Source organism: Podospora pseudopauciseta, chromosome 1, assembly GCF_035222475.1.
Source record: "Podospora pseudopauciseta strain CBS 411.78 chromosome 1, whole genome shotgun sequence".
Taxonomy (NCBI): domain Eukaryota; kingdom Fungi; phylum Ascomycota; class Sordariomycetes; order Sordariales; family Podosporaceae; genus Podospora; species Podospora pseudopauciseta.
This window is the reverse complement of record NC_085892.1, coordinates 1030754-1043473: the sequence shown is the minus strand read 5'-3', so window position 1 is coordinate 1043473 and position 12720 is coordinate 1030754. Positions and strand designations below refer to the sequence as shown.

Genomic DNA, 12720 nt, shown 5'->3' with positions numbered 1-12720 from the left:
AAATAAAAGAAGTGGGAGAACAGAGCAGGATGGAGTTTATATGTCCCAACAGCAGCGGACATATCGGTGCTGACGGATGATGGCCAGCTCCATGTAGCTCCCTCCCCCCCCCCCCCAGCAGCAGCTCTGCCCCCTGCTTGGTAACTTCCCTGAGACTGTTTGGGTCTCCTTGTGCTCCGCAAAAGTGTTCACATGAGCTGGACGGGGGACCTTGTTCCCAATCCCGCAATTCCAGGCGGCACTGCTCTCCCTTCCCGCGCACCAGCACCAAAACCACCCATTTCACAGCGACGTATGATCAAAAAAAGTTGGCGGGGCGCCCCTGCCATGATTGGACTCGAATTGTGCTCGACTAAGAAGGAGGAGTCGAGTAAATCTCGGCGCGAGTGGGTGCCGCACGTGGGGACGCAATTGGCTTGAGAAAAATCGAGGGGGTAATGCCTCTGTTAACCGCGCTGGCCGGCCAGCGGCGCACTGGCAAAATTGACATGTGCTGCTGGCATGTGCTGGCTCCTGCTGGAGACATCACGGTATGGTGGGAATGGTGGAATGATGTCGAGACAGGACAAAATAGACTTTGTTACAATGTGGAGCTCCTCGTCGCGGCTCTTCTGCTCGTGTGCCCTGCTTCTACCGGGGACAGCCTCCATTGACCTTGAGCTTTCGCCCGTTTGATTGGTGCCGTTCGCCGCCGACGAAGATATATCGGAAGCCCATCGCAGCTGTCACTTGATGCCCGGCACGCTTGGAATCTGGGGAATTTGCGGGGCGCGGGGAGCCCTAAATGCCCCGTGCTGCCCCAGACACGCAAGCCCAGGGTCTCGACTCCCGTTTGGCCCCGACAAAACCACCTTGTTCGGTAAACTGCCATGAAAAATCAATGACGCACGCTTGCCGTCATGCCACAATGAACAATTTAAATCCCAAGAATAGCAGAAGCCGCAGGTCTGTCTGTTGGCTCGATTTCGGCACACCGAGCCTAACCGCTGCAAGTTCATGATCACTATCAATGTGGCTGCTTGCTCAACAACCAATCACTTTCGGGTCCGACGGGGATAAAGCTGGTTAACAGCGCGAACCGAGCTCTTACCAGACATGTTTCAACCACAGCATCTGAGCTTTCAACACCACAGCTAGCTTGTAGCTCCAGCCACAACGTGAGAGGAACGAAGCTCGTCCATGCACTGAGACTGATATTGATGCCAAGCTTGTCAAAGAGGCTTGCTTTGCTGATGAGCTGGCACAATTCAAGTCTCTGAAGAACACCACTTGGAGCCACTAGGCCAAAGATGTCGTGACGGTCTAACATGACCCAGATGATCATCATTTTCAACGCCAACTGAATGGGCTGAACTATCTGGCCACGTCCGGATTTGAAGAACGATGTGTTGTGACTTACTGACTTGTAGAACTCCGCCAAAGAGAGAGTGGCCTTGTGGCGGTTTTCGAGGAGGTCGTTGCCAGTAATCGTTGATTTTGTTCCAAGTACCGAAAGTCAGTCAGACAGGCTCTTCGACTGAGGTATGAGAAGATGTTTTGGGTCTGTCTCTGAGTTCTTTTCCGGCAGGAGAGATCGTACGTTCTTTCAGGGAGCGGGTCAAGCAAGTGTAAGTTGCTCAACAACCTGGCTGTTGAAAGAGGAGAGTTGTTGCTGAGAGCTTTCCTTCTGCAGAAGTTGGCGGGAGATGCCAGCCCCCAGTCCCACGCTCCCGTGACCAATGCCCTCATGCAGGTCTGCCATCGATACGGGCCGATGCGTCGGTGAGCTCCACCAGGGAACAAGCAGCACCATAACTCCTGACTGGCTTAAGAGCCGATAATCGCGTGCCCTCGAACCAACATAGGTGCCAATGGTGTGCTAGTGGTGCCGTGCGCGCTTGTTGGCATCCGGCACTTCGAGGACGAGCAAACTACCTATTCGAAAAGACGGGTACTTGGTGGTTCTGTCGAGGAACAAAGGGAGCACTTACCTTGTTTGCTTGATGAAAGGTGACGGCTAATCTTGAGTCTTCTTGGTTTCGTGCGACCAGGGGCAACGATGACGACCCCAGCAAGCCTATCAACATTTCGGCCCCGAACGACACCCCTTGCGGAAAAGAGTATCTGCAACACAACATTGTTGGTGATATCAACGTCCTATCTCGAGATGGGGGGGACTATCTTCCCTAAAGGGACGGTGTCCACAGGGCAATCATCTCGGGACGGTTTGGCTGATTGCGAATATGTTCTGTCTGCCAATCGGGCAAAGGCCATCGCCCTGCTCACCGTGGGTCCGCAAGGTGTGTGAGCGGCGTCCTGGCTTGGTTCCGGCGACATTGTCCGGACCCGGACAAGCGACCTGCATATCGAGGGTCAATTACATCACATTGGGGTGAGAGAGTGGGTAGCTGGTGGGGTGGGTGTTTGCTAAAAGCACTTGCAATCATGGAGAGAGATTGTCGATGGGCAAATGATATGAGTTGAACTCCAGATTGTGGCTCAATGTAGAGGTCAGGCCAATGGCTTCCGAAAGAGTAAGGGAGAGTCTGTTAGACAACGGATGTAGACCCTTGAGGCGTTAGTCCATCCAGTCTGTGGCGATATGGGCTGCAGTGACTCGTCACTGAGACGAAGGACTGACCTCTGGGAGTGCTTACCAGCAATTCGGTACTGGCGCTTAAATACAGCCATGATTGGCAGAAAGCCGGAATCGTAAGCATAATCGCGAGAACCGCCAGAGTACGACGGTCTCCCAACAACCAGAAATTCTTCCCTCTCAGACAAGGACACAGTCTGGTGACCTTATGCAGACCGTTCGTGCATTTGATGGGCCCTGTGTGGTGGGAAAGTGCCATATGCTCCATGGCAACATTACCTGTTTCAGTCGCCAAGAAGATGGAGAGCATGCATGCCAGCGGCCTTGATATCGCAAATGATCTCCTATGTGCGCCTAAAAGATTTTTGGAGTATTTGCGGAAATAGCTCCGGTCAGTCGTGACTGATATCCCACATCTCAGGGAGACCCCCATCGAGGAGCAACACATTGTGCTCATGGCAGTGAAGAATGCAGAACAAGCCCGCTCTGCCATATGTTTGCAAGACTAGGCAAAAACAGACCGAGTAGCTCCATCAAATTTCATCCCAATGCCGCATATGTCCCACATCTGGATGTGTCTCGGTTAGCCCGGTTCGGATCAGGGGAAATAGGGGTCATGACTGAGCTCGCAGTATCCAGTGCTGTTCGTCTCCCGGGAGCTGGAATGGGCCTCCGCCAAAACTGAGGTTGAAGGTTTCAGATCAACCAGGTCGCATACCATTGACCCGTCTTCACATGTTCGAGAAACATCAGGGAAGACGAATGGCGGCCTTCAGGGGCACTCTGGGTGATGGCATAGATGGGTCGATCCCAACCGGCGAGCTTGGCGGTAATTGAGCCGGAGAACACGGCCGGTTAGGACTCCAGTCAGGATGGATGAAAAGGCTGTGTCAAGCATCTCGGCCGACTTTGACGACCAAGCGTGATGCCAGGGTTGCCGTGAGAGACACCGGAAAGAACGAGAGGGCCGGCCGCAGACCTGGCCGCACCAGGCTTTCCATCAGACTGTTTAAAAGCGTCAGCCAAGTCAGCCCCCACTTTTTATCACCGACCCGGGAATTTTGAATCAAGGAGGGTGTTTGGGGGCGGCCTCACCCCTTGCAAGAATAAACTGTGGGTACAAAGTTACTCAAGTGGGGCCACGCCAGTTTCTTGAAAATCAACCAAAAAGGAAGGTTTATCTAGCTTGTTGTTGATGAAGGAAGTCGGGAGCTCCTGCATGCGATACACAGAGAGGCTTTGACGTGGGAACACAACAGGAAAGCACGGCGTCCCAAATCGGTGCGTCAATCAAAAAAAGAAGGGCCCTGGTTATTGGGTGGAACTGGGGCCTGTGTGTGCAGATTTCTTTGGACTGCTTCTCTACCATCCAGACACTGGCTTCCGCTCTTATTTTTGGTGTTTCTTCCGATGCTCCTTACCCAATTCCCGTCATAGCAACCACGCCAGAAGATGAAGAGCAAACACCGCAATGCCAATGGCCAAATTCCTTTGTCTCTTTTCACAATGTCACTTATCTTCGCCTGTTCTGCTTTAGACACCGACACCTCGCCCCCAGTCCTCAAGTGCCGCGACACCGAACGAAGCTGCAAATGCTGGTCTTGAATCTGTCCTATGACAGCCTCGCAGCAGGCATCGACTCACTTCTTCACCTCGCTGGTGATTGCAACCGGGGATCCGCGATATGCAGGGTTGCGGTCGCTGTTCATGCAGCCTTCATCCTCAGCCTCAACCTCAACCTCCATGGCTCCCAGGTTAGATACCAACTCGGTTAACACCAGCTGCAGGTACCTTGATCGGGACGTCAAATATGTGAAGTTTCAAACCGGTATCTGCTGATACTGAAGATCCTAGTGAAAAGTACCCGAATGACAAGGTGACCTCAAGCAAGTGCGCGCCACCTCCCAAACCGCAAAGATTGGAGAGACACAGAGTATCTCTGGAGAAAGAAGATAGTTGTTGGGCCTCCTACCCAATGCGGCTAACTTCTCCATCAATATCAGTAGTCTTGGAGCACCGGAACAGTCTTCCATGCTTGTATGCGGCTTGGTGGCTTGTCGTGGACCATCATCTCCCGCAGCTTAACCCTTACGCTCTTATCCCTAACTCCCCATATTTTTCCTATGGTCGTGTTTCTGCTGGGCTACTGTGGGTTTCCGTCTCAACAGGAGCCATGCTGCGCTTCCCCGCTAGTTCGCAAACATGCGTTCGTCTCAAAGGGAAAAAGCTCCTCACGCTTCCGTCTCCCGTTACGTTACTCCTTGGCAGGCCCCGAGGTCCTCGTGTGCGGCCGCCATTCTCAAGTGTGGGACGTTACGGCAGAGGAAGATCGAGTTTGCAACTTGTACAGGCGTCGTTCGGACATAACCCGAGATGACTTACAGCACCCTGACGGCGCAACGCACCTCTACAGTTGATGCCGACAATTGTCACCAGCAGTGGCCACAGGGCTGATTGTTCTCGCACTGTTGATGGGGATCAGTTCGTCGTTGAGGGGTGGGGGGGGTGGGAGACACATTTCTGGTTGGTACACGGGGTGTCTAGACACCTTAGCCGTTGCCAGCCCTGGAAGGAGGGTTCCCCAGATGTATACCTGATAGGCCCAGGTCTTTTCTATTGCAACACCCTGCACCCTTGCCAACGGTGTTGCGGCATATACACCCGGCAGAGGTACCTGGCAGACTCTACTTCTCAAGTCTTTGATACACAGATGTACTTTCTCTCTTCCCTGCCCCATCGCCTTCTCCCGCTCCTCTGTCCCGCAATAGGTGGTAGTGACGTTTTCTCCCGCAATCTGGCCACGGGTAGAGCCTGAGCCATTCAAGATTATCGACCAACAGCACCACCCACCTGATTTCATCTCCCTGCGTAACCATCGCTGCCAACAGTTGGTCAATGAGCTAGTTCGACCTCACTGCCGATGACACCCACATATCCCTGGTGATCTTTCAAGAGGCTCAACGGCGAACATCGAAAGTTCGAAGTATGTAGGCATCCCATCTCTAGCGAGAACATAAAAGGGCGCCAACGTCCTCTCAAAGTTTCTATTCCCTTTATCAGCATCACTCCGCGCTCTATCATCCTGCCGTTCACACCACTGCCTCTACATTTACTCGACATCAAAACCGTCTACAGCTCAACTTCTTTCCACAAATCCTCCCAACCTCCGCACGACACACCCACAAACAACAATATGTGCTGCCAGATGATTACCTGGAGATACCGAGGGTGCTATCACGCCCCCACGAGCGAGATGTCGCACACCGCCGAGTGCAGAGCGCAAGGTGGAGGTTGCCCTGGGGGTGTCAGGGAGGTTCCGCACGAGATTGACGGCTATTGCGATAGCTGCTTGAAGAGCATGTGTCGTTAGTAATTTTCGGTACGATCACTTGTCATCAGCTTGTGAAAATGCTAACCAGAACTCGTTCGCACATTTGCAGGGCTTTAACATCTTTGCCTCGATATCCGCAAGGAGCTGGCCGGCGAACCGATATCGACCGACAGCGACATACTTGCAAACGGCATCATGGCCATGGAACCTGTACATTTTTTCCGTGAGGGAGAGAAGCAAAGAATACTCTGGCTCGGGGTAATCACCATTAAAGGTGGAGTGATATAATGGCTCTGGGCCCAAGGGACGGAATTGGTACCATCGTGTCTTGGGCCTGGACTTCGATTAGAGGGCTGGCACTGTGTGTTTGGAAGGAGGAGGATGTCTGTTTACTTTCGTGGCTCTTCTGCCGTTTTGTTTTTCTTTTGTTCGCGGTTTCTTACCTGGGATCTTTGTTGTCTGTTATATATTTCTCCGACATTCTTCGTAGTACACCCGCACGATTATACCATGGTCTTTTTGCTTACCTTTCTGTTCTTGAAATTGTATACTGATCTCACGAGGCACTCAGAAAACATGCCAGCTCGCAGCATACAGAAGGTGGCACCAACAACCGCCCCGAAGGAACCAACCCCTGAACTAACAAAGTATTTGGACCCTCACGGCCCGCTGCCGAACTTGTGCCCCCCATGTCAGCCCTGCCTAATACCTTGTCAAGCCTAATCACGACTGTTTGACCTGTTGTGAAGAATCATTGGTCAATTCGTGGAGCTGATATTGCTCAGATATAACAATAATCAACACACCCAGACAGCAAGTGCTGGCACGCATAAATGATATCTTCCTCGTCGCAACCCCTGTTGTTCCCCCACATGACTTTGCAACAGGCCTCTAGCAGCAACCTACATCTTGAACCTTTTGGCCTGCCTTGATGCGGCAACGTTGGATTTGCTGACTACAACCAATCTAGTCTCGGTGACACCCTCGACAGCTTACGTCGCCCAGTTCCACATGGACGAAAAAGTACGAGCATTACACCCCCTTCTTTTCTTCTCTAAAACATCAACCACTCCGGCAACGGAGTGTCTTTGAAGATTCTGACGACAGTTGCGGTGGCTTTCCGTTGCTTGACAACTTTGACACTTCCGACGGGTATCACACAACGGCCGGACACGCGCATAGTTCAAACTCTCCGATTGTTTGTTTGACCGTTTCGTGCTTTCTTCTCTTTTCTCTACAAAACACGTGCGCATCACCGGAACAGCTCAGGCAGATTGGAAAAACTTGGTGTTCCAACGCCCGGAACTCCAGCTGCTGTTTGGGGTCCCATTGTTTGGCATTTGTAACCCCTATTCTCCGCCGCGGGATTTTTACAGCTCTTCTGTTCGACGCTGACTGAACGAAACACAGCAACGCCAGCGGGTGCGAGGGAAAAAGGGGGTAACCAGGACTCGGGACATGCTGGGGCTTCGTCTTCCCTGTGAACCCACCCTTTTTTTCTTTGCTCTCCGTCTTTGCCTCTTTCCCGCTGTTTTGCGCCAGCCAACCAGAGGGCTTCCACCGCAAAGGGGATGTCGTGTGCCTGGCATAGCGTGGCATGGCTTCGGACGGACGCAGACAGCGAACATCACATGAGCGAGAGGCGCATCAAAACACATGCTCAAGGGGTCAATCTACTGGTCCGTGCAAAGACGTGGGCAATTCAAGTGGGACCGACACAAAAATTTGGAAGCTTATCACGGCCTTACAGGTGGGACCGCTAAGCCCAATTAGTCATCCACAGACAGGGAGCTCCCAGTCACTGTGTGTGTCGCTGAGATCTCGACTGTGGGGTAGCTCCATCAGCCGCAACGACCGTTCTCTCTCCCTCTTGCCCCTCATCGCCGTCCCCCCATCTCCATGCCGTCAACTTACACGGTGCCGTCCGCTTGCCAAGCTCACCGGTTTGGCCCGTTCCGGTAGACCGTTAACCTAGCATCACTCTGCCGCCATATCATCCGATTCGGCACCAACTTCATTCCTATGCTACATGTATCCTCCGCTGGATACATGCGAGCATGATCGCCCACGCAGACACGAACGACATGGTGGCACTTGACTTCCCGCCGCCGTTGGGAGGAACTGTGGGAGCCGACAGAATACGAGAAGGCAACGGTCTTGCGGCAGCATGGCTTGGTAAGACAGAAAAAGTCTAACGCTTCAAACGCCAGCAGAGACGGGCACCGGCTCCCGAACAAGCGTGAAAAGCCGCGCCTGGCCAGCTTTTTGCTGTGACAAGATGCGGTGGACTTTGCAGATGCCGTCATGGCTCAGCATGTGTTCGAAACGCGAAATCAACGGTGCGAGATACCTTGGAGATATCCCTGTTCACACCGGGATTTCCCTAGCACCAGAAACATTGTTAGGTCCCCTGCAGTAACCCCCCCCTTCCAATTTGTTTGCTCTCGCTCCGACCAGGTTTGTGAACTTTGGGGGTCTTGGATTTCTCGAAGCTTGCATTCGGTTGCTAGGATCAATAGCAGGGAAATTTTCAGGATAGCTATCGATGCGGGCCCTGACCAACCAGGTGTAACAGAGCGTTGTGTAACATGCATTTGGCATCAATCATACCAAACATTCACAAGGGCCAAAAATACCTTTATCGCCTTTCGTTGGAAAGATGCCCCATGAAGTACATGCAACGCTTCGCTACGAATCGGCAAAGAGCAGAATCACGAGATGCAAGGGTTCAGAGCTATTCATAAACACAGCGACTTACACCACCTATCCCATGCCGTCATACCCACACAGGTGGACGATCCTTGGCTCTCCAAAACGGGATACAGATGCAAGAGAACAGATGCCATGGAAAGTCCCCAGTGGTACACGACATGCTGTCGTCCTCCTGCGACTGCCGAGAAAAATGGCCGAAAACAAGGTTGTCCGACGGAAGCAACAAGCCTCTGCCCGACGTCTCACGCCTAACTCCCCGACTCAGGTTGCGCTGGCGTGTCTTCGTTGCTCTCGTACACGCACGATATCTCATCACCGGAGCCAACACACCAGTTCAACAGAGCAAGTGGAAAACGCAAAGACCTCGGGGCGGCCCCTGACCATGCTTGTCGTCCATGGCAAGAAGCTCGCCTTCGCGGCTCTCGCGTTGACACTCTGCGGTTGGTGTTGACAAATAGAAGCTCGTTGCCGTGCACCATCTAGAATTAGCGGGCATGTAACAAGCGACGGAAAGAGCTGCTGGCTCTCTTACTGGCCCAATTCACACAGAGCACAAGAGGCGGCCATGTTTGTTAAGCGCGAGTGGCTCAGTTGATCTGTAGATCTTGTGTCCAATCGGCTTCCCTGAAAGGGTCTGCGGGGGCGTCAACGGGCCCTGTGGGGAAACAGGGCGATCGACTTGGACGTTGCGTGCCGCAAGCGACAAGGGCATCCGGCCCCACTTTCCATGCTTCCCTAGGGTAATCGTTCGATTTCCCCCTCACCAAAGTGCTTTGGCATCTACATAGTACTGCGAGATGCAGCAAATGTTTTGATATGTATGCCATGAAAGGGACACGGTTGAACTGCAAACCCGCAAAGCAAAGCCACGACGCTACCGATGCTGAATGCCGCTCTCCTGCGCTGTCACCAACACCAGCTCCATGCCTGCCAGCTGCTTTGCCTGCCGGTTGTCGGGCCTCCTTCGCTGGTTCCCGAGGCATGAAACCGCTCAGGCCGATCACTGAAATGGATTTGATTATCTGGAGAGGAACCTGCCTTGCTATCGGCCGAGAGGCAGCCAGTCTATTTGAATAAGTGATAGATGACACACGCTCTGGAGGACTGCTCCTATGGCTACATTTTGGGCCTGAATAGACTGAGGGTATCCTTGATTCTATCTCGACATGGCCGCATATTTGGCTTCTTGTTAACTGGATATGGAATATTCGATGCGTTCGCTCTCCCCTTTCAGGTTCACAGCCACCACGATGATGCAACATTGAATCTAGACAGGGTAGGCAGCCATGCCCAGATATGATTTGTTACCGACAGCTTGGATCAGTGGCTCGTGCACTGCAGTAGTGCCCCAATACATGCAATTTCCTACCAGTGAGCACCACATTTCTCACTCCCCTGCTTTCATCTGCACGGCGGCCGACAGCAATTGGCTGAGACATTTTGGCCCCCGGCTGCACTTGAGCAAACGACGTCTTGTCTTCTGTCAAACGTCAACGACGACCACCACCACCACCACTTCCTTCACCACGCTTCTAAACCTCATCATATTTGGGTACACCATCTTGTGCTCACCCGGCAAAGACCGAAATTTTCTCTTCATCATTATCATTTGCCTGCTTACTTTCTGTTTCTACATCATTCTTCTTACAGGTTCTAATGAGGCTGTGCGAGCTAGGTCTCTGCCAATGCGGCCACGGTCACAACGCGTCACAAAACGCAAGGCTGAGCACCATATCACAGCACAACCACTTTTCTACAACTCCACTTGAGCCTCTTCCTCACCAAATTCTGAAAAGGGATGTCGGCACCAAGACCAGCCCAATTGCTGATCCGGCATAGTCAAATGAATTCTTAATGTCCATTGACCAATCACGATGTCTCCGGTATGCCACGGCACCACCAAGTCAACTATTAGCACCCACGAGGCTACCTCAGCCGTTTCAGGTCAGTGACCCGTCCATATTGTCTCATGCCTCGTTCATCTGTCCACCGAGAACCCATGACGGACTATACAATCTTCTCAAATTGGCCACTGCCCCGCCGACGTACATTGAATCCTACCCACGCGGCTGGGTCTCTTCTTTCACCCTTGGCCGTCCTCTATTCGTCCCTATGATCTACCTCTTTGCATGCCTGGTTGCCTTGGCCATTCCCTCGCGAGATCGATGACTGACTCAGGTTTCTGCAGGTATGCTGCTTCCTCTAGACTGTGTCGGGCATGCAGCGCACCATACCATCCCCACCAAGGAAGGGAATCACAATACCAAGACTTGCCACCCTCCTCCCCTTCCACACTATGGTGGGAGGAGGGAACCTCCATCGATCCCCTTTCCAGGAAGTAAGACTCCACTCTCAAGATCATGTAGGGCCAAGCTAATATCGACCAGTGAGGGTGGAAGAATTAGGAGCTCATACATTACAATGACCGTCGTTCCAGGCACACCAACCCCATACCCACGACCTCGTCAAGAGGTGAATGCTCAGCCTCCGCCATAGTAACACCGGACCATTCCATGATGAACAGCAATGAGATGACTCCACTCCTCTCCCGTACCGAGTGTTCTTGGGGCCCGGAGAGCTTCCGATATGCCCGTCGTCTTGTTTCAGAAGACGCCCTCCCGTTGGTTACGACTTGGCTATCCACTGATCTGATCGCCGTCGACGACCAGAGCATAGCCACGGGCCAGATCAGGTTCCGCATCAGGTGCTTCTCGTGCATCCGCTCCTTACCCAAGGTGCCACCGGCTCGCACCTGCGTGCAAAGAGTCTATACGGGCCGGCAAATCACAGGGCTGGATATCGGCTCTCCTGTGACGGAGTAACCTGACTCTATTGAATATCGACAAAGGTCAGATCATCTACACGTCTGAGCGGCCGCAGAAGGTATTCTGTGAGTGATCTCACATCGTGGGGGGCAATGTAGCAGCCAGCTGCTGTGTTATCACCTCCTCTCTCACCTGCTGGGCTACCCCTATCTTGGAAATCAGGAGCCGTGATCACAGGAGGAGAAGCCACTGGTTCGCCCTATTGGTCAGCCTTTCAAACCAAGTGACGTCGACAAGGCTGATGGAGAAGCAGGTACCGTGACTGCAACTGCATTTTCCTTGCCATGAGTTTCAAGGGGCTCTGAGATGAAGAAATCAGGGTGATCCACTTGATCGTCTGGGCTATGTGCAGAAGTGGTCCTGAATACATGATCAAAGGTCACTCGCGCACCACGCTACTTGCGTTGCCGTCCGGGCCGTCACTGCAGATGCTCCACAAGTTTCAATATCAGTTGGTGCTAGTCTACGCTGAAGCGATGATGAACAGCAGAGCACTGCCCGGATGTGCTCCACGCGTAAGCGGTAATTAGTGATGTTTACGGTCCAACTGCAGATTCTTTGCCCCGAACGGGCAGATAGTGAAGACAAGAAAAGGGGGCATAGGGCTGAACGGATGGGGGTTGGGAAGCGATACTGAGCATGGCGCAGTGTGGATGTCGTCTCGAGTAGACACGACAGTGATGGAGTGTTCCACAGTAGTGCTGATGAAGCGTCATGGATGGGGGTTGACACTAGAGACACACCATTGCACAGCCGACCTCCGTTTTGGCCATCCTCGATGAAGAAGTGCCCAGTTGAGAATCGTGCGCGCATGCTTGCATCGAAACGTTGGTGAGTCAAGAAACGGGCATGCTTGGATTGGGACGACGACAAGGCAACCAGGGTTCCTACCTGAATACAGAGCCTGTATTCAGGGAGTACCTGGCCGACAGACGTGCATATGACTTTTGACTGTGCCAGAAACTCAATATATCGATGGGGTGGTGGTTTTTCCACAGCCTCACCCACATCACTTCAATTACATACGGCTCAGATAGGCATCAACTCCATTTTTTTTATTTTTTTAAAAGTCTATGCATAACTGTAATTGCCTGTTGTTGTTGTTGTTGTTGTTGTTGTTGTTATTGTTGTTGCTGCTACTGTGAGTGTTGTTGTACGATGTTTGGACTCCATATGCTGTATACCTTATGTATGTCTGCCTGATAGGGAACCACCGGAAAGAAAAAAGGCTGTGCAAGAAAAACAACCTCTTCCATCCAACCTATCAACTTATACAC

The 12720-nt window shown here is 52.5% G+C and overlaps 2 protein-coding genes across 2 annotated transcripts; both read left to right on the top strand.

The window, feature by feature from the left end:
- Positions 1-8184: 8184 nt before the first annotated feature.
- Positions 8185-8576, top strand: QC763_102656 (uncharacterized protein; the record flags this gene model as incomplete). Its single annotated transcript, XM_062906823.1, has 2 exons — positions 8185-8321; positions 8429-8576. 2 exons carry the CDS (start codon positions 8185-8187, stop codon positions 8574-8576), a joined length of 285 nt encoding a protein of 94 aa, XP_062769710.1.
- Positions 8577-10063: 1487 nt separating this feature from the next.
- QC763_102653 (uncharacterized protein) lies at positions 10064-12528 on the top strand. Its single transcript, XM_062906822.1, has 4 exons — positions 10064-10562; positions 10825-10956; positions 11024-11436; positions 11697-12528. The coding sequence occupies exons 1-4, from the start codon at positions 10473-10475 to the stop codon at positions 11746-11748; spliced, it is 687 nt and encodes a 228-aa protein (XP_062769709.1). The 5' UTR covers positions 10064-10472; the 3' UTR covers positions 11749-12528.
- The last annotated feature ends 192 nt before the right edge of the window (positions 12529-12720 follow it).

Excerpts from the sequence above, each read along its gene's own strand:
- QC763_102653 (XM_062906822.1), top strand. The coding sequence starts at position 10,473 with ATGTCCATTGACCAATCACGATGTCTCCGGTATGCCACGGCACCACCA. Across the intron at positions 10,563-10,824 it reads GGCTACCTCAGCCGTTTCAG|ACTGTGTCGGGCATGCAGCG; the intron begins GTCAGTGACCCG and ends TGCTTCCTCTAG. Across the intron at positions 11,437-11,696 it reads ATCGGCTCTCCTGTGACGGA|GTACCGTGACTGCAACTGCA; the intron begins GTAACCTGACTC and ends ATGGAGAAGCAG.